This window comes from Phaethon aethereus (genome assembly GCF_964289735.1).
Source record: "Phaethon aethereus genome assembly, chromosome: 3".
Lineage (NCBI taxonomy): Eukaryota > Metazoa > Chordata > Aves > Phaethontiformes > Phaethontidae > Phaethon > Phaethon aethereus.
The window spans coordinates 113,140,474-113,161,191 of NC_138576.1; the positions used below are offsets into that span (position 1 = coordinate 113,140,474).

General features: G+C 38.7%; 1 protein-coding gene across 28 annotated transcripts in view; it reads right to left on the bottom strand.

Moving 5' to 3' along the window:
* NRXN1 (neurexin 1) overlaps window positions 1–20,718 on the bottom strand; it is a 744,403-nt gene that overhangs the window by 124,807 nt on the left and 598,878 nt on the right. For all 28 annotated transcript variants that reach the window (XM_081997814.1, XM_081997813.1, XM_081997811.1 and 25 more), the window contains one exon: window positions 6,628–6,799. In XM_081997814.1, the coding sequence (XP_081853940.1) occupies window positions 6,628–6,799 (172 nt within the window). The remainder of the gene's footprint in view (window positions 1–6,627; window positions 6,800–20,718) is intronic.

The following is a 20,718-nucleotide window of genomic DNA, read 5'->3' on the forward strand; positions in this document are numbered from 1 at the left end:
GTGAACAAAACTTAAGGCTTTTCTGTTGCATTTCCCTCGGGCAGAAAGGCAGTCTTTATTTTCTTTGGGAGCATTGCCTCCACCAACTAATGAAACTGGTCCAAGTTTGCGAGCTTCGCAGCTCATCAGAAGAGGGCGTTCTTCATATTCTCTAGGTCCACCATCATGATTGACTTAACAAAGTGACGGATCTGACTGTAGGAGTGTCAAAACTGACCACAGGGAGGGAAAGCACGTAAGAGAGAACCAAGATGTATTCTTTTGTCCAAAGAAGGAACCAAGTGAGAAAAAAGGTAAAGACAATGTGTTGCTGGGCAAATAAACTAACAAATAAATAGGAGTCAGAAGGCTTATATTATTTCAGCGTGGAAAACACCCTGAAAGTCCTATGTCCTAACAGCAGTGGCCAGGGAAGTTTGAAAAATTTCCCTATGGCGAATGCAAGGCAGGGCAAATACTCAGTGGACCTTTACTTCTTAGGTTCCTACCTCACTTTCACCATTATAATGTTGTGTGGATGTCCTGATAACAGGCTATCTGTCCATTTTATTAGAAGATATGTTTGTGAAAGAGTTCGAGATCTCTCCTGGCCACCACACTTATGCCTGAGAAGCGGATCTTTGATTCTTTTCAGAAGTGGCTGTAGGGGCTTGAATTTGGAAGGTATTTGTAAGCCAATGGTATGCAAGTGAGACAACTACACGGATTGTTTGGGAAATACTAATCCATTCCAGAGAAACAAATGTACTGACACAAATGTCTACTGTTAATTTTATGGTCAATCTGAACACACAAAACCAAGACAAATGCAGAGCACTTATTCTAAATAGGATACATGATAATAAATGACTCTTAGCATTTATCTTTAAGTCAGATGTATTCCATGAAAAAATGGCAGACGCTTTGTCTATTTTCCAGAATAGAGGACCAAGAGAAGCATTTAAATGAGATGCTGCACTTCCCCTAGGCCTTGGATGTTCTGCAATAACAACCTTTAGCCCACATATCAATAGAAAGTCCCTAAGACAACACATGTGCTCTCAGATGTTTAACTTTATGTGACAAAGAAAAAAAAAAGAAAAAAAAAAAAGAAAAAAAAAGAAAAAACCCAGAACAGAATTATTCTGTATTATACAAAAGTACTAAGAACTTCAGCTGCCAATTGCCATATTGCAGAGGTATTTGGCACTAACTATAATGTCAGCCTGAGGTTTGATCTTCTGCCAACATACATGGACTCTCACACAGGTTCTTTGGTGTGTATGCTCGATTGTAATTTATACTCCCCAATCACAGAGACACATCTGTTCCAGTAGTCTGGCAGTGTTTTGGACAATCTCTTTTGTGTGAATAACATGTACGAGATGCTCGTGCTGATAGATCTCGGTCTGTTAGACACATCCCTGACAACATCTGCTGACCCATGGGGTACATGAGGACAGCTGCAACTAAGTTATGCTTTTCTAAGGCTGACCAGAGATCCAGGGTTGCCTGGGAAGGCTTCATTTTTGTTATGTGCCTACATCAGACTGTATCTTCCAGACTGCTGCAGGGTCCGGGAACTGAAGAGTATGCCCAGCAGTCTGAACAGCTTTGCAATCATAGACCAGTTGGCCAATATCTAACAGATCATCTTATATCCAGAAAATTCTCTATCAGTCTGATTTCTGATGGAAGTTCTGAAGAGTAGGTTCCTGCTGGTAAAATGATTGGTTGTGCCGTGTTTTTTTTTAAAGGATCAGCATTGGGCAAACTCCCTTTGACTGCAGAAAGTGTGGAGTTATTCACAGAAAAGTGTTTCTGAAAATCCTTCACAATAAATGGTGATTATTGTGGCTTTAGAAAGTCATCTATCTTGTTCCAATACACATTGCCGGGCTAGTAAAATGCACACCCTTCACTATTAAGGAAGGAAAAATAGAAAATTGAGAAAATTGTTTTTGTTGTTAAATAGATATGGTTATGAGAGAATTTTTTTTTTCCCCATTTGATTTGATCTGAAACAGATTTTCTTTCAGGTAAGGAAGAAAAGGTTGTTTCAAATTAAATGAAACGCTTTGTTCTCAGATTACCTAAATCTTCTACAAACACTAGGCAATCTTGACATGAAAAGTCAGAACATTTTATTTAGAAAATACTGAAATTAATATTTTGACATTACTAAAACCAATTTCCTATTATTTCATTTTTTCCTTTGGCCATAATTGTTAGTTCAGTTTGACCCAAATTAACAAGTCCTTTGGTTTCCTACCATAAATGAATTCTTAGCAAATCTACATCTCAATGTAGAATTATTACCTAACTGAAGTTACAAGAGCAGCCTGTTCACAGTAGTAGATGGAGTTGCTACTATGGTGCAGTCCCATCAACACAACAGCAGCCAGTCAGTCAGGAAGGGCAATTAAAACTAAGTTGTGAAGCAGACAAGCCACAAGTAGAAAGGATCTGCATGGAAAATGGGGTTAGTCTATTGATTAGGAACTCTGACTGCAGAGTCAGCAGTTTTCTCGTTCCTGTTTAATATGATTGGAAATTAGGCTGCATCTGCATTAACTGCATCCCAAGTTAATGGGAAATCACTATCTGAAAAAGAGGCCAAGGTGAAATATTGAAGTTCTTTGGGAAGGCGCAGAGGGGAGATAATTGTTCAGTAAAGAGACGTAACATATAATTTAGTTAAGAAAGATAGAATATACAAATTCAGTACAGATCTAGGCATCTTAGTCAGTTATCAAAAAACTACAATATGCCATTCTCAACCATAGAGCTACCCACCAGCCACTGACACAATGAGGAAGTGGGAAAACAGGACAAACATTTCATAAAGGGCAGAAATTGAAGCGTGCATCCTCATAGAGAAATTCAGAGAAATAGCAAGAGTGAAATTTGGAGTAAAAAAAACCCCAAAAAACAAACTTTGATGGGAGTCTGGAAGAACATACATACCTAAATCTAAACTTCTGTTTCTAAAAATCATCCAACCATTTTAGGACACTGAAATCTTGAAGTCTGGGACTAAACACATTTTTCCACAGTGTAGTTCAAAAACCATCCACCTTTACAAGGTTAATCATCCTACCACTGGCCACCCCCACCTCTTTCCCTTTTACAGCACTCTCATTTCACATCTTCTCAGATACAAACTGAAGGTGCATTGGCCCAGAGAAAACACAACACTCTAGTCTAGTGGGATGGAGAATGTTGTACAAGAGAAGCATGCGAGATCCTACTCATTTTCCAGGTTCATTTCTGCATTTTATGCAGCTCTAGGATAACGTACACAAAGCGACTGTGGAAGCCCTATGGAGCACTGCCATATGATACTTTCTGCAAGGTGTCTACCTCTCTGACTGCTCATAAAGCAATATTAGAGAATCTCATGTGCTACACCAGGTAGAAAACCTTTGCAAGAACACTGAACTCTGGGAAGCTACTGAGACCCAGGACTGAGATCAGACTCCCTACAAATCCCACACAAACTTGTGGCAATCAGGGCCACAGCTCTTTTTCAAAAGATGCTCGCTTTGAGTATCAACAGGGGTGCCCACAGCATCCTCCTAGCAAGAGATGCAACACTGGCTGTTATTTGGCCTTGGGTGCCATTATCTACAGAAATTAGATGGGGCTGTATGAAGGCTACACAGGCAATGAAACTGGAAAATCTTGAGCCTCTGACTAGAAATTCCTCTCAGAAAATCCTCAGCCAGTATTTTAAGACACCAGCCACAAACAAGCAATGTCTTGTAGTCAGACACTCCAACCAGAAGGATAATTCAGAGTATAATCTTTCCTTGTAAGAAAGGAAAATTGATCAGTTGGTATGCTTTAGGCAATCAACTGATGTTTTAAAATAGTATTTTATTTTTTAAAAAAAGGAAATCCAGCATATTGAAGAATAGAAAACATACTAATTAAGCTGCTAATCTTGTTTCTATTCTTAATTTAAAAAAAAAAAAAATCAAAAAAACAGAAGTAGGAGAGAGAAGTCTGTGCTTATGTACAGCAGTGCAGGCACATTAAGAAATTATGCAGAATAAAACAATTCAGAAAACAGGCACAAAGAAAAAAAGAATATTCCTTCTAGCACTGAAATGAAAGCTAATGAGCCCTCACTCATGCAAACAGGATCAAATTTGGTCCATATTGTGCAACTGCAACATGTCCTCCATCCAAAACATGAGCAAAGAGCAAGTTAGCTGGTTAACCAGTACTGCCAGGTACTACTGTCAGACCCTAAAACAGCAACAGCAGAAGTACCTCTGCATTGGATGCAGCAGCATTTGCCGAACTGTGTTGTCTGGTATCTTTAAGATGTCACTTTTAGAAATACTACTTTCAGAACTGGAATGACAGTCGTAGCTTTGAACATGGTGCCATTAATACCTTCAGGGCAGTATCAACCTTGCTCAAAGGCAGCATAGTCTTCAGAACAAGCCTGCATCTTTTCTAAAAGGTACATCAATACCAGTCTGTGAAGAAACTAAAAAGGGTTTAAATGTTTAAAAGGGTTTAAATGAAGAGCAAAGATGGAGCAGTACGGAAACATAAGAGAAAGGTATGGCTAGAGACTCTCGTGCTGGGAAGGAAGAAGGGACAGAAGGTGAAAAGGGGGAGGATGGATTTCAAAAGCAATGCTATGGCATATAGGAGCCATAAAATATTACTAATGGAAAGGTAAAGAAAATTAAAGGCCAACAGCAATCTTGGAAGATCCAGCAATAAAGCAAGCCAAAGGATTCTGTACCTTGGCTGATGAAGCAACTGAAAATGCCTTGAAATGCAGCCTGTACACAGATTGCTAAAGGAAGCTTAAGAAGCTCTAATTTTTTTTTTTTCCTTTTCCAAATAGAACATCCAACCTCCTTCCACTCCACTAATCCAATCCTAAGGAAATCACTCAATTTTCTAAATTGATCTATGTTCAGTATAAACAAATTCTGTGTGCCACTCTCTTCAGAACTTAACTGCAGTTTGTCCTTGTTGCAGCCACTTTGTGTTTTCAGGAAGAAACAGAACAGAGAAGAAAAAGAAAAATATTTTCATGCTCATCATTTAGGTAAAAAATTAAAGAAACAAAAAAACCCAGCCCAAACCTATTTTTTCCTTTCTGCTACACAGGTCTTGAACACAAACTAAGACACACACCTCCCCAGCTTCCACCATCTTATTTCAGCTACCTTTTACCAAACATCGCAAAGGTTAGAAAACAAGGGGCACATGGGGAAAACCAGAATATCTGGAAGATCACAGGACATGTTTCATTCAGTATCCCCCTTTCCCTCAAGAGTTTCTCACCTCTCAAAGATATGTCTAACTTAAAGCCATTAATTGTTTCTAACCACCAGAACTGTCACTCATTCATAACACATTAGCACACAAGTGTTTTTTTTAACAACTCCTGCTATACATAATCTCATTTGCGATGCATATTTTCATTTTTATTTTAAATTCTAAGTTATGCCCAAGAAATTATCTGAAGGGTTATATTTCACCTGTGTATTTTTAAAAAAATATTTGTATTTTTTAAAAAGTCAGGTGAATAGCTGGACTAAACTCAAACACAACACCACCAAAAAACCAACCCCAAAACCCCAAACAAACAAACAAAAAAACTCTAACAAAACCAACAAACCCTAACTATTAACAACTAGTACAGGGAATGGCTTATGCATTCCTTATTAGTGAAACATAGCCTCCCATTCCACTCCACTCCCAAAATGAAGAATTTTCTACTTTTAAATCTGTCATTTATGTAACAGCAAATATGCAAACCAGAATACCTTTCACTTACATCTCTGGATTTGCTGCCTTCTGTTTAATACAAAACACACACGCCAACTGTTAACAGATAACATGCAGATTTGTAAATTACCATTAACGGCTCAGTAGTCCTATTCAATAAGAAAGGGATTGCGTATCTGAAAAACCTGTTGCCTTTAAAAATGAATAAAATTAGTAACACAGTAATCTTCAGTGCATGGCATTTGCATAAAATTAAATATGGGCCCAATCAAGACAATTCTGTAGTCACACAAGCCATCCTGTTCAAGTAACCAGCATCACTTGCGTAAGTAATACCCTGTAGTTTGCATTTTGAGTTAAGGCATCTTAATTTGATTGGTTGGTTGTATAACTGATAACAGATACACCTTTTGGTTTATGCCTGCTGGAACACTTCTGCTAAATTCATAAGCTTCAGACTGCTTTAATAACAATTTGTAATTAAAGAACACAGACAACCTTTTCCTCAGTAAATGTTTTACCCCATACCCTGAAGATCGATTTGGGAGTCACTTTACTGTGTAGCTTTTGTCAAAGCCTTTTTCCCCCCCCCCCTCCTTAAAACAATAATCCAATCAAAACAAATGAAAACAAGAAACAAAACCACTATTCCATGCCTTGATAACTGTATTTTTCCATTTCCAGTAATAACTTGAATTTGTGCTTTTAAACTCACTTAGGAAATGCCATCATCATAAACTGCATATTGCTCGGGACTCTTTAACTACGTAATTAGCTACTAAAACAGCACAAAGGAGCTGACGTTGTATTAGAAGAGAAGCAAAATGAGCCAAACTCCATACATCCCCCACCATCTTACTCACAAGCGTTTGTGTAAGCCCTTACCTGCTGGGTAACGTTCGATAACTGGCCAGTTGTCCACCTGTAACGTGGCATTGCCACCACTTCTTGTGAAACGTACTACATGGTATTTTCCATCATTAATGATTGCGTTGATCTCTTCAATAGAGATGTCATCAGTTCCAACATTAAATTTAACTCCAATTTTTCCCTGGTGCTGCATATTTAAGAGAAAAAAAAAAAAAAAGAAGAAGAAAAAGAACAACTAATTAAGAGTTGTTTTAGCAAGAAATAGAGACAGCGTGTCATGCAGGGAAACAACATCTTCCCTCCTCAGGTGTAACTTCTGAAGGCTTGCATGTGGCAGTGACAAGCCTCCTGACAGCTCACTAAGTCTGGGACATCTCTTTGATGGATAATTGATATTCCAAATGAGTTATTTCACCAAATTGAGTTCTCCCCTTTTCCAAGAGATCCAGACCAAGCTGAGAAAAGGGGAAGGAGGAGGAAAGCTCAGGTTTTCTCTCTTTGTCCCCTCCCTCACCTCCTTGGGGATTAAACACCCTTTCTCCTTTTAGACTTGGAAAGTCTTGCAGTGTTACTTGAAGAGGTAGGAGGATTGTCTGTCTATAGAAGCCAAGGCCCAGCCCTGCATCTGCTTTCTCCAAACCTCATTAATACTCAGTCTCTTCACAAATGATAACAAAGGAGGAAACTTTTTTTTTTTTCTATTGGAGATTTTTTTTTGCATGACATTGTAGTAGCTCTGAATCATCAAGGCAAGAACAGACTGATGGACTAACAAGGACTTTCCTGATCAGAGCCAGAGAGGAATGAAAGGCATTTGTGACACAGGGACAGCATCTTGTTCCCACCAAGGACCAAGACTAATTTTTTTCTGGGATTTGCCTGTAAACTCCTGTGCCTGAGGACGCCTAGGGCTAAGGGGATGTTCCACACACATTCATACTTAGGACCAAAGCTGTAGATTTTCCCGATGATTGTGGTATTGGCATGTTTTCATTTTTATTGTCTTTTAATTATTAAGATGTTCACTCTAATGGGACATTTACATTTTAACAAAGTCTTTTAATGTCTACTAAAATCAAAAAGCACTGCAGAGTATGAGATTAGGGGCTTGTACATAAGAAGTGGCAATTCTATGTGAAATTTCATGTCATCGGTGCTGGTACATCCTTCTTAAAAGTTAAAAAACTTCTTAAAGTTTTTACACTCCCAGATGAAACGCAATGAAACATGTCACTTTGTACCTCTTAGTCATTCTCGTCAATCATTCCAGGACCACCTTCACCTCTCCCACATAGCTTTTGTGTCTGCTTCCTCTTTCACTTGCTATCCTGGCATCATTCCCTGCAGTAAGTGTATCCTGCATCTCCTCATCTTTGAAAGTCTCCCAAGTGAAGAACTCAGGAGTTCTTCCACTTTATTTTATTCTCTTTTTAAATACCTGACTTCATTTTCCAAAAGTGCTTGCATATTCCAGTTGCACAGTTAAGCAGCTGCTGAACACCTTTAGAGAAAGTCCCTAAATGTTTTGGCACTATGTTATCACCTCTTCAGCTATGATCTTTTTTAAAAACAATAAAAGGACCATTCCCTGCTGAGAGTTGTTGAATGACTCTGAAAAGTAATTTTTTTATTCACTCAGTTGCTTAAATAATCTCCTAAACATTCGTCTTTTTTCTTTGCGGATTGTTTTGTCATTTCTCTATTGTCTGGTCCTACTTTTCCATGCCTACAGCGTGTCAATAAGGGATCCACCCCATCCAGAACATGCTCACCTTCTTTTGCCTCTCGTGTACAGCAAACTCCCAGTTATCTTGGGAGAGTAACTGTAGCTCTATTTTATTTCAACTGGTTCAACTATGACTCAGAATAGATTTCACCCATTTTCTCCCATGGATGCAGTAGCTTATGTGCTTCACCTGTTTCATTCATATGCTTGCTCTCTTTATACAGAGTGTATAGAAAAAAATATAACATTGTCCAGGCTCTAAAGCAATCGCCTCTTTTACTAATTTATGAAATGCAGAAAAACAGCATGTAATGATAATGACGTGTACCTTTTCAGAGTACTTTCAAGAAATCAAAGGCTTTGAGGATTAAAAAAAGCTAACTAATTTTACAGTGATTCATAATTACACTATTCATAACCTACACTTTACATATATGCTTTCCTATTTGCTATATATATGTATATACACATATTATTTTAGATCAAAAAATGACAAGAAAAGAAACACCATCTTTGAGCAAATAGGACAAGTGCAGGCAAAATGAAGTGGCATAAAAGGCAAATATATCGTCAGCTTTTCAAAAATAAGAGAATGTGGTTCTGCAATGGTTACCAAGTTACCATTTGTAAACGGTCAAGTATTGACAAGTGAAGTGAATGCTTAACAGACTTGAAGGCAGCCCTTTAGCCTTACTTGATACATATATATTTTTTTAGTGAAAAAAGTTTCCGTGACTCCCTGACATTTGTACAGATGTACTGTGCACAGACACCAAGCACACAGCCGCAATAGCAAAGAATATCACCCTAGTAGTTGTTAACATACTAGAGTTATGCTTTGGCTCTATTTCTAACATATTTGTGTAGCTGAGAACATGAAAAACTGCATATTTAAAGGACACACTTCATTTTTTCACACTTCCTCAGCACCTATGGGCATTTATGTAACCTCCCATAAAACAAGGAAGCAAATCTGGGTTTTGAGTTTAAGACTTCCTTATTATTATTATATTATATATTATTAATTATTTCATTATAATTATTAATATTGTTATATTATTATATATTATTATACCTATACTTAGGTTTGACTTCTGAACATCACACTAAACATGATATGGACTACAACCCCATTGTGCACAGCCCTTTAGAAGCACAAAATAAAATACGGTGCAAAGACCTGACAGTACACAGGCCCAGACAGATCATGACACTACCAAAAGCAGTAAGTCACCTTCTATCAGTTGAGTTGCAATAAGGACCTCTGTATTTAGACAGGGGTTTTTTTTAAGCCCTTGCATAGTTTGACTCACTGCACTCCTCCTTCACCGAGAGGTAGCATAAGTCACATTATTTTTCATTTGTCATTGGTTAAGACCATGAGCGCGTACAATTATTGTGAAGGAGCTGATGTACAATAACCTGATCTCAGCCCTCAGCCCTGTGATGCTTAATATAATGGACCTGTAACCTGTTAGAAAGAACTGCTTTTTATTTTTCCTCCTTTTTGGAGCAACACAGTAGTGCAGAAAGGGAAGACTAATAAAAGACTGATAAAACTGAGACATACTAAATTACCGTTTCTGCTTTGCCAGCCTCAGTTGCATAGAGCAGTAGTAGAAAATTTCCTTTATCGCTTGTTCATTCATAATAATCTTAAAGATATTCTTCCTATCAGAAATGGACTCAAACAAATGCTGAATGAGAGGTTCCCCCTCGCCCCGCCAATGATGGGCGCTACAGAAATGTCTGTGCATTACTAAGTACAGCAATAAGTCAACATTAGTGCTGAATGTTGTTATCCTTGCCAGCAACCTGAAATAGAAAGCATTTCAGGCTCGTATTTCTAGGAGGTTATGTTTGCCCACTAGAAACGATGATAATTTCAGAGCTCCCCTGGTAAAAATCAGCTCTGTACACAGGGCTCATAGAAGTCCACCGTGCTGTTTACGGTTCTTAGCCTGTATTTTATTTTTCTCAATCACACCCAGTTGTGAGAGAATATAGCAATGAAATCAATTCCTTTTCCTACTGTGTCTTTATCTAATCTGAACTGGGAATGCCACAATAACAGAGTGGAGACATATAGGACGTGGGAGTCTCCAATATTAATTCCAAGAGAGGCCAGAAGAGAGAAGACACACCTTCAAGAGAAGAGTGAAGCACGTCGAGAAGTAGCGTAAAAGTTGCACTCTGTCTCTGGAAATTTTTTTGAACTTCAAATCAGAAGGTGCTATGAATGCTGCTACAACACCACATCACTACCCCTGCTCCCTGGGACAAAGCGGCGCAGAGAACTCCAATTCACCTACAGACAAGCTACATGACTCTCTGGGCCCCAACCAGCAGCTCTTCAGAAAAGCTGAACTTCTGGTTTGGAGGTTCTTTGGCCCCATGCAGCTCTTCTGCTTCTGAAGCCAAGGTGACTTTCTCGCCATAGTACCCATACAGGCAGATAAACTCATTTGGTGTTACCTAAGTACCCCTACACGTTACTGCAATGTGCAACGTAGGCTTTGCCTACAGTTTAACCTCTGCTGTCCAGCCACTTGTAGGAGTCCAAGCTCACAGGGTGAGGATAAATATGTTAATGGCTTCAAAGCAGTTGGATAAAAGCATGAGATATACATGTTTTTCTCCAATCCTATGTACTTTCTCCAATGTACTCTGAAACACTAGGAGTTTTGATTGTTCAGATATTATAGGTGTATGGGCTTGCATGTGTATATAGCAATCATTTCAAAACATTTTGTCTTCAAAAGCACTGGCAGCTACTATCATAATCTAGCAACGCCAGTGGATTATTTTCAAGCATGTTTTATGAATTTTGTACTCTAAATACTTCTACCTTGGCTTTAATAGGCTTCTGATGAAGCACTGAGAATGCTGATGAACCCAAGAACCACGGGAGAAACATAAAATGCAAATCAAGCCAGCAGCTGACAGTTCAATTTGACCAGTGGTACTGATCTGCCAATTTGTGCTGGTTTCGGCTGGGATAGAGTTAATTTTCTTCATAGTAGCTAGTATGGGGCTGTGCTTTGGATTTGTGCTGAAAACAGTGTTGATAACAAGAGATGTTTCGCTACTGCTGAACAGTGCTTACACAGAGTCAAGGCCTTTTCTGCTTCTCACCGTGCCCCACCAGCACAAGAAGTTGGGATGGGACAGAGCTGGGACAGCTGACCCCAACTGACCAAAGGTGGTTGGGGGTCATATTCCATATGACCAAAAGGAATATTCCATACCGTACCACGTCGTGCTCAGCAATAAAAAGCTGGGGGAAGAAGAAGGAAGGAGGGACATTCGGAGTGATGGTGTTTTTTCTTCCCAAGTAACCATTACGCGTGACGGAGCCCTGCTTTCCTGGAGATGGCTGAGCACCTGCCGGCCCATGGGAAGCAGTGAATGAGTTCCCTGTTTTGCTTTGCTTGTGTGCATGGCTTTTGCTCTACCTATTAAACTGTCTTTATCTCAACCCATGAATTTTTCTCTTACGATTCTCTCCCCCATCCCACCGGGGGGGGAGTGAGCAAGCAGCTGTGTGGTGCTTGGTTTCCGGATGGGGTTAAACCACGATACAACTCCAAATGCAATAAAACCTATGCTAGTATAAAATATATATATAAATATGTAGATCTCCAGAATAATGATATTTCCTATAGCATTGGCAAGGTTTTACTGCTCTCTGCAGTAATAATTCTGGAATCAGTCAAACATAAGCGTGTGCAAATTTGGCACAACAGTTTTAGAAGACACTGCAGACAACCTAAGATCATAATACTTACAACCTTTAACCACTTCTAAAGAAAAGTAATAATACTGTGACTCCCACAGGTGAAGAGAGGAAAAAAAAAAATTCAAGCATGCCAGCTTACATATTACAGTGTCAGTCCCTGAGGCACAACTTTCTGGTGAATGCGATAACAAAGTCTTAGAACTAACTGATTGTTTACTTTGATTTAATTGAAGAATAAGTTTCTTTAGTTTTATTAAGAAGAGTGAGATCATTTTCACTCAAATGTAACCAGAGGCTAATGTTCTATATTATAGAAATGTATGCAAAATAAATAATTTCTAGTTTTCTGAATCTTCAGGAAGTGAGGGGAGGGATACATAATGGACAGAAGATACATTTGAACTCTAAGATTAATTGAGTAACTGTATATGTTTTATTCTAATAATCCATCAATATTTCCTACCTTCCAGAAGAAATTTTTCTCAGGAAGGTATTAAAAAAAAAAAATGTCTGGAAAGAATTCTTTTATATTCCAGTGAAAAATCTTAACTTTCTGGATATGGGTTTTTAAATTCATACTCTCGGGTATTATGGCATTAACCTAATATCATAAATGATTTTTTAATATTTTTTGTTACTGCTTTTCTCCATGAGAAGTGATAAAATATTCAACCTAATTTTTACCAACAACAATCAAATCTTTTCACTTTTTAGTCAACTGCAGGGCAACATAGGAACAGGCATTCTCCTGTCATCCCTCACTTTGAGTACTGAGAGTCAGGTTTTGTGGTCCTTCATGAATTCAGAAGGTAACCGTTTTCAGGGATGGATTATAGCTTTCAGTATATCAGCGCTTGACGTATTGTAGAAAATGTAGGAGGGGCTTGAAAGCTCCATCAGAGCGCTAGCAAGCAAAGTGATCAGTCATAGGTAGGCACTTCAAGCAAGAAAGCAAAGATTTTTGCTGATGTCTGATAGGGTGCATCCACCTGGTATTCAGTCTTTGATAGACTGGCATCTGACAAGCGGGAAACTGGTTTCTCCTTCGTTTTCCCAAAAGCTGGAAATATGTAGCTACTGTGGGGGAGGAAAAAAAAAAAACCCACAACTTCCCCCTTTCCTGCTTGCCTAGTGAAGACACTGAGCATTCCCAGTGTTCCTTCTTGCTAGTTCTCACTGTTTAGTTGCAATTTTCCTGATATTTGCTTATTTCTTAAATCCACAGCTCTGCAGACCTTAGAGAAAATCGCACTTTTCATTTTAAACCAAGCTCCTAGTTCTGACAATTGTACAGAAAAGCTTAAAACTCAAAGCCTTGCAGGTTACTGCATTGGCAGGCTAATAGAAAGAACTGAAAGTCATGTTAAATCCCATTATTTTAAACCAAATGCTTGATTTTTTTTTCAGCTGGAGGTGCGATACTGTGTGCAAGTGACACTGATTTCATTACCCTCGTATCAAATCTGAGCAACATGCAGCAAAGTGGGCTTCCTTTCAGTCAGACTTCCCAGCAGTTCTGACTGCTTCTCCTTCATCATTGGACCTGCTTCCAGAAAGACTTGTTCTCCTTTTACTTGATTCTCAGCCTCCCGGTCCCCAAGACAGCGGGACTAGAGGGATAAACTGACAATGCTTACTTCCAAAATACTCTATAAGACTTTACCTACAGCTGGCTAGTCTTTTTGAGCCTCCAGTACACAGCATGCTGGCATTCAGGACGTTTTTTTATGACTTGAAGGATATCATTACTTGGCTTGAGTGGTGGCTGGAATCCAAATGTGACCCTTGGATTCCTGCGAGAAGCGCTGTCAGGACTGAGGTACCCGTTTGCACACACAAATTTCAAATATGATCCAGCAACAAAATGCTGCCTAACCACTATTTATATTATGCAGAGAGGAAAAGTGTTGTCTTCAGAGCCACAAATGTTACCAATATTTCCTGCAGCACCTGTGCATCCTCACCTAAGTGCAAACCCAAGCATGCCTTTCTCATCTACACCAAGATCCCTCCAGAGACAGTACAAGGCACTTGAAAAACAGATCTACAATAAATATACAGAAAAAAACCTTTCTTTTTTCTCCCTTAATTTTGGGATCCTCAATCAGTTGCTTCACGGATTTTGTTAAAGTGAGATGGAGAGAAAATTTGCAACGTATTTTGCTCTCATGTTTTACTCAGAAACACTAAGATCATTTCATAAACGTTTAAATGACACCAGTTTCATGACATTGTTACCTAGATTTTCTAAATCAATACAGAAATAATAGAAATTCATTGTTCACCAGGTGCCCCTTGTTGACATTTAAGAAAAGCACTGTCACTTTAACATACATACAGATACTACCAGAGCTATTGCACTCTTAAATGTTGCTCTTTAAAAATTAAGCAGCTTCTAGCCTTAAATCAACGACCCCTAAAAGTTGTAAGTGAAGTATGGGCCCAGCATGACACTGATTTACAACTGAGGCATACCTGGAAAAAAATCTGCCTAAGTGGCTCACTAAGTGGAATAAGTGACACGAGACTTCAAACAATTTTTTTAACATCACAAAATGCCATATATGAGACCACAGAACAAAAAGCCTGGAAAGAAGGTATCACAGAAGTGTTCACTGCCCCAGCGTTTCAGGGCAGGAAGCACCTGCTATTTACTACTATGAAATAATGACTTGTATCACTTTCTGCTTTAAAATAATTGTCCTCACAGTCTGCTTTAAGTGTTATAGCAATTTGATTCATACGTAAAGCTCAGAAAGCAGAAAATGTAGAAATATTTATAAGTCTACAATTCTGACACCTCAGCTCTCAGACTGCAGTTTTCCTGTTTAGTTTTAAACATTGTAATTCTCACTGCTATATATCATAGCTGTATTATTTCAAGTTACTCAGATGATGAATTACTGAGACGATACAATTACCCTAACAACCAGCCCCCCAAAATGCGATAGTTATGGAAGACATATGGTGTAGAGCCTGCAGCAGCAGCATACTGCATCTTATTATCCACTCAGCATCATTAGTGCAGTACACAAAATTAAATTTTTCTGAGAAAATATGCAGTAAAGAACAATTTAAGAAGTCAGCCCTTAACATGGTACTTTCTGTCAAAACAGCATGTAGCACAAAAATGTCTATAACCTTGCTGATGTCTCACCAAGGATTCTTAGTTGTGGTGAGATGGTATGGATGGGCTGAAGAGATTACAGATGTTGTTATACCAGACAGAGCCTAATTTCAAGGAAAAGGAAGTCTTTTAACTACTGGTGAAGATAACTCACACGCCTTGACTTTGCTCTTGCACACTTATTTTCCATGTAGGTCGACACACATGTAAGCTTGTGTACCTGAAATATAGTATGCCCAGCTTGAGGAATGGCATACTCATTGGGAGCTCCAGCTACTAAAGATGACAAACATTGTTCCTCCCCACACATAAATCAACATGTGTTTCAAGATGAGCACAATGAGATTTGAAAATGAGGCTTGCTTTCTTTTTTTTTTTTTTTGTAGTGTTTTTATACAGAGATTATTAAAATAGTGTTCCTGGGATTGGATACAGCAATCCAAAGGTGTAAAGATACTCCTAGGAAAAAAACAAACAAGTAGCACCTTGATATCAGTAAAATCTAATCCACATAGGAAATTGTGCTGGTTTAAGGGTATTGATTTGTGTGCTTAGAAAGGCTTCACAGAACTCCTCCGATAATTCGTGTGTCTGAAACAAATCCTAAATCAGAGTCAGTAGAAGTTAAAACTTGGACCAGAAGCAAAGAATCAGCAAATTCTCAAGCAGGCTTTCATGCTAAATGATTAATAGCCATATGATCAACACACATGCTCATGAAAACAGAAGTAATAAATTTTTGAGAATCTGGGTCAAAGGGCTTTTCTTATTAAAAACCTGTAGGGAATTATTAAAGATCAGAAGTGGTATTAGACACCCAACTCCTACTGAACTTTAATGAAAACTAAACACCTACCTGCCATTCATGCTGTCATTTGATAAGCTTCCTTTTAATATTAAAGACAACCTTGAATATTTCCAGATGCCTACCACAGATACTGGGACAAAATACTTTTAAATCACTGTTTAAATGCAGATTTGCATTCCTTTATTGTTCTGATTGCCTGTATACAAATGTATTTCCATAATTGTTTCCTAACCCTTCTTTTCTCGCTTTGGGGTCTCCAGTTGGAAACAACCTGTTTCCAATCCATCTTAGCTGCTAAATACTCATTATTGACATGGACTTATGTGAAAGAAAATTGAAAGGAAAAAAAAAAAACAACCAAAAACCCAGCCCACAAAGTGATTTAAAACCTGGGCATCTATCTGAATAGCGGACCTAGATGAATGTTTTTGCTTCCTATCTGTAAAATGAAGAACATGATATTCTCACTTCAGAAATTCACTATGTATCTGAAACAATTCATATATGCAAAGTAGTTAAGCAGACTTAGAACAAAAAAACCCTAACCAAACAAAAAATTGATTACTGGTCTATGAGACAAATGCACAACTGAAGAGAAAAGACCTTGCACAAGTAAACATAGCTATGCTATTACCAGACAGCAGAGCTACAGCATGCCACAGGTTGGGCTTGGGCTCCGTGCAGAAAGGCAAGTTCTAGTTGTTGCCCCATTTTCTGAGGAGTCCTATTTTTTTCTCTTGCCAGCTTTGTTTATCATATCATCAAGCGTAGAATCATCCTACAGCAAGCTTCAATACCATGTATATTTTTCTCAGTGGTAGTAGCTTCCTTTATCTTACCTTTCTTCATCTTGAAGATCTTTCAGAATCAAAACCAATTTGACAATTTCCGTGCGTGCTGTGCTGAGATATGCAGTGTGGAGTAGCCTATTATCAATGCTACAGCAGAGGATCTCACTTCTTTTGATCACTTAATGCTGCAGAGCATGTAAAAAATCTTCCACTGAATACATGTAGCACGTGAAATGATCAAACAGCATTAGTTGACTGCACTGTGAAATCCAATGGGTAGCTGGAAGGGGGAAGCAAAATCTGATAGCTACCTCTATGTTCTCCTCTGCTATTGCTGCTAAGAGCCCCCAAGGTTTGAATGACATTGCTTTGGCATCTTAAAAAGAAAACAAAACAAAAAACCACCCTGTGGAAGAGAAGTGCCATAAAGCAATGAAAGGGCTGTGCACAGGAAATCATTAGTGTTGGTGAACAGCTTCTATGAGGAGGAAATCTTTGAAGGAAGCATTGCAAAATAGCACAAGGACCTTCAACAATACGCTCTTCAAAACTCGCAAATAAACTTAGATGTATTTAGAAGAAATGTGCCAGATATTTGAAAAAGCTAACCCCAAGCAAATCAGCCAAAAATCAAAACAGAAGTTAACCCACAGCGAGGGAGCTTTGCATATAACAGAGTTCAGTACTGTCAGGCTCTGAATGCCTCTGTGAAGCAGGTAACAGTCATGAATGTTGTTGTCTTCACTGGAATGACCAGCATCAGGCTTGAATGATGTCCAAATATATTATTTGTGTTCATGAACACAATGGTATTTTAAAAACCCCTAATAGTGTATAACTACTTGCTTTACAACATGTAGTGCCACAGCCATTAACAGCCAAAATGGCAAAATGCATCATTATCTTCAAACTGCACAAGGGAATGGAACAACATCGTTCTTTTCGTTACAAATTCTTCACTTCTTATGTACTTTACAATAGACTTCTACTACTGTTGGAGATTGCCACTTTGCAAATGGTGTCCGTTAGGCAACCAATAACCAACTTTTTAGGGCATTATTCTAACCTCACTAATAGCGTACTCCTGATTTCTGCCCTCAGTGCATCTACTTTCTTCTCTTTGTGTTTTTTACCTGGCATATATTTACCTCTGAAAGTTAAAAGTCAGAAGTAACTCCACTGAAGTCAAAGCCACTTTAGAAGTACTAACATGATAAAACCAGGGCATCCCTAATGAGAGTTACTTGTCACTTTTTCAGAGCTTCTGCCTCTTACAGCTATTCTCACGTATTTCAGTGTGGAAGAGATGTGATGGTGAAATATTTAACAGACAGCTGCTGCAGATGATATGCTTTCACCATTTTTATTAAAACTCTGGCTTTACTAAGATCAAGGTTTTCCTAGAAATAGCTTAGTAGAATCCAGACATATAACTGTTTTCATTTTCATACTTCTACAGCTTTAATGTCAGTGAGGGACTATTTGAAAAGGGAAAAGAAAGGGGGAGGGGGCAGGATTTCACACACCAGAAGACCCCCCACTATAAATAGCTACCCTACAAATACATCCCCTTGCCATAGCTCAGACACTCCAAACTGCAACCTCGCTGGCTGCCGTATCTACAACTTCTGGCATTCAAAGCTTTGATTCCTTGTGGTCTGTGAATGATTTTGCTTCTATTTGGTCAGATAAGCCTTTGCAAATACATCAGGGCAGCAGGGAAGAGAATAGGCATCTCTAAAAGGGAGGACAAAAAAAAAAAAAAAAGCGCACAGAGTCACTGGGAAGGGGATTCATGGACCGACTGGATCAAGTCCCACTCTTAAGACTCCCTAAAAACACAGCAGGGGAAGAACTCTGCATCTCAAATAGCCTTCTGGGTAGCTCACGTTTGAAATGCCTTGTGCTCTGCAGCACATAACCCAATGTCTTGCTGACTTTGCTAGCATCGCAGAGGTGAGGTTTCCACATGGGTGAACTAACCACTCTTGAGCAATTTATTCAGGAGCATTAGGCTCAAAATGGCTTTAGTATAGCATGAGGCAAGGTAGGCGTGTGCGTGCGCGTGTGTGGCTGTGCACATATACAGCCTTTCAGACATTCTTCTGCACTAAATGTGATAACTTCAGGGCTATAAAATGCAAACCCTATTTCTTTTTCTTCTCTTATTTTTCCAAATTGTTCTTTGCCCACAAATAGTCTCATTAAAGCAGTAGTATCATTAGGGGACATCATGAACAAATTTTTTCACCTGAAGTGAAGCCAGCTTTTTGCCACTTCTGTTTTGCCTGTGCAATTGCCAACCGATTTCTTGGCTCTTTCACCATAGCAAAGGGCATTTGTGATTGACAGGTCTCCCCAGTAAGCATTCTCACATTTCCTCTTCCAGCTGTGCACATCCTGGGGACTGCTCAGGCAGAGCACTGTGCAAGTACGGTGCCCATCCTGCTGTGAAGAAACTCCACAAACTCCGGCATACAGAACATACCGCGAACAAGGAATCCATGGGAGCTGCTCTTCCACTAAGCTCCACTTCTTATGTTACAGGAGGACTTCCTTTGCCTCCTGGGTAATTATAATTATTTTCTGTGCTGCATCCCACACTCGGAAACTAAACTTGAAGTTGAGAGACAGGTACTGACAATCAAAACCTTTTCCACCTTCTTTCACCAATATAAATACATCACGATCTATACATGTATGCAGATGCCTCTGTGTGTGTATGCTTGTGTATCTATGTTTTATGTATGCATATATATAAAAATTATGAAGTGAGACAGAACATCCTCCTGCACACACTCTACATAGAGGGATAAGACTACAAATCAACGTAATGAATATTTGCCATTACTGCTTAGCAAAAGGTATTCAGGTACGAAGATGATGAGCAGAGTAGGACAGCCATGGTAAACCAGATGCTATGGGAATATTAATATTAAGCAATAACATTTCTAATCACCTCAAGGCAGAGACCTTGTCCTCTCATTTGTTGATAGGTGACATACTTTTTTTTCTTTATAAGCAACAAATTACAGAGAGGTGCAGTTTGCAGAAAACGTACATTCTTGAGCTTTTCAGTTTTCTTCTTTGACTAATTTAACTAACGTTGTTCTAATTTAAAATGTCTTCAGTGTATCAGTTTCAGTGCTGATGGATGTTTGCCTCCTGCAGAATACTATCAATTAAGAGACTTATTCTAACCATAAAAATAAAATAATGCTCTGTTTATTGTTAACAGAGAGACTAAACTATAATAAGGATTCCTGATTAATTACTTATCAAGGAGAATTGACCTTAATTAGGGTCAACTTCTATCGTAGACAGCTTAATTTATTCTTTAATTTCTGTCTGTGAATACATTTCTCTCTGCAGAACAACTGATTCACAGCTCAATTCAAACTCTTCAATTGTTTTGTTGGGCTTTTTTTAAAAGGAAAAATAAATTTAAAAATTGTATCTTTTGAAGCCAGTATATCTGTTCAGAGTAAGACCCAACTGCCTTAAGTACCTAAATTAATGTTTACTGGTTTTTAGACCTATTACCCTGCTGAAACCATTCTTGCAGAGATAGCACTACCAGTGGGATGTGGGCAGTTCTCAGACCCTCCGGTATCCTTAAACTACCTAGTTCAGGTGCTGATAGCACTGCAAGAGTGGAGTGCATTTCTGGACAGATAAATATTCAGGCAGTCAGCCTATGCTGCATTATCCCTCCAGCACCATTCTCCCACTGTTTGAGGGGAATGATTTTAAGCCAGTTTAGATACGTTGACAGAGCTAATTGTCATGCCTTTGACTGAAGCACAGACAGCTCTTTAACTTTGTTCTCTGCAGATGTAACAAGTAAGAAGCAGTAAACTAAAACACCGTGCAATGTGCCTACTTAATAAGATACCTAGGGGTGTGCATGTCCCA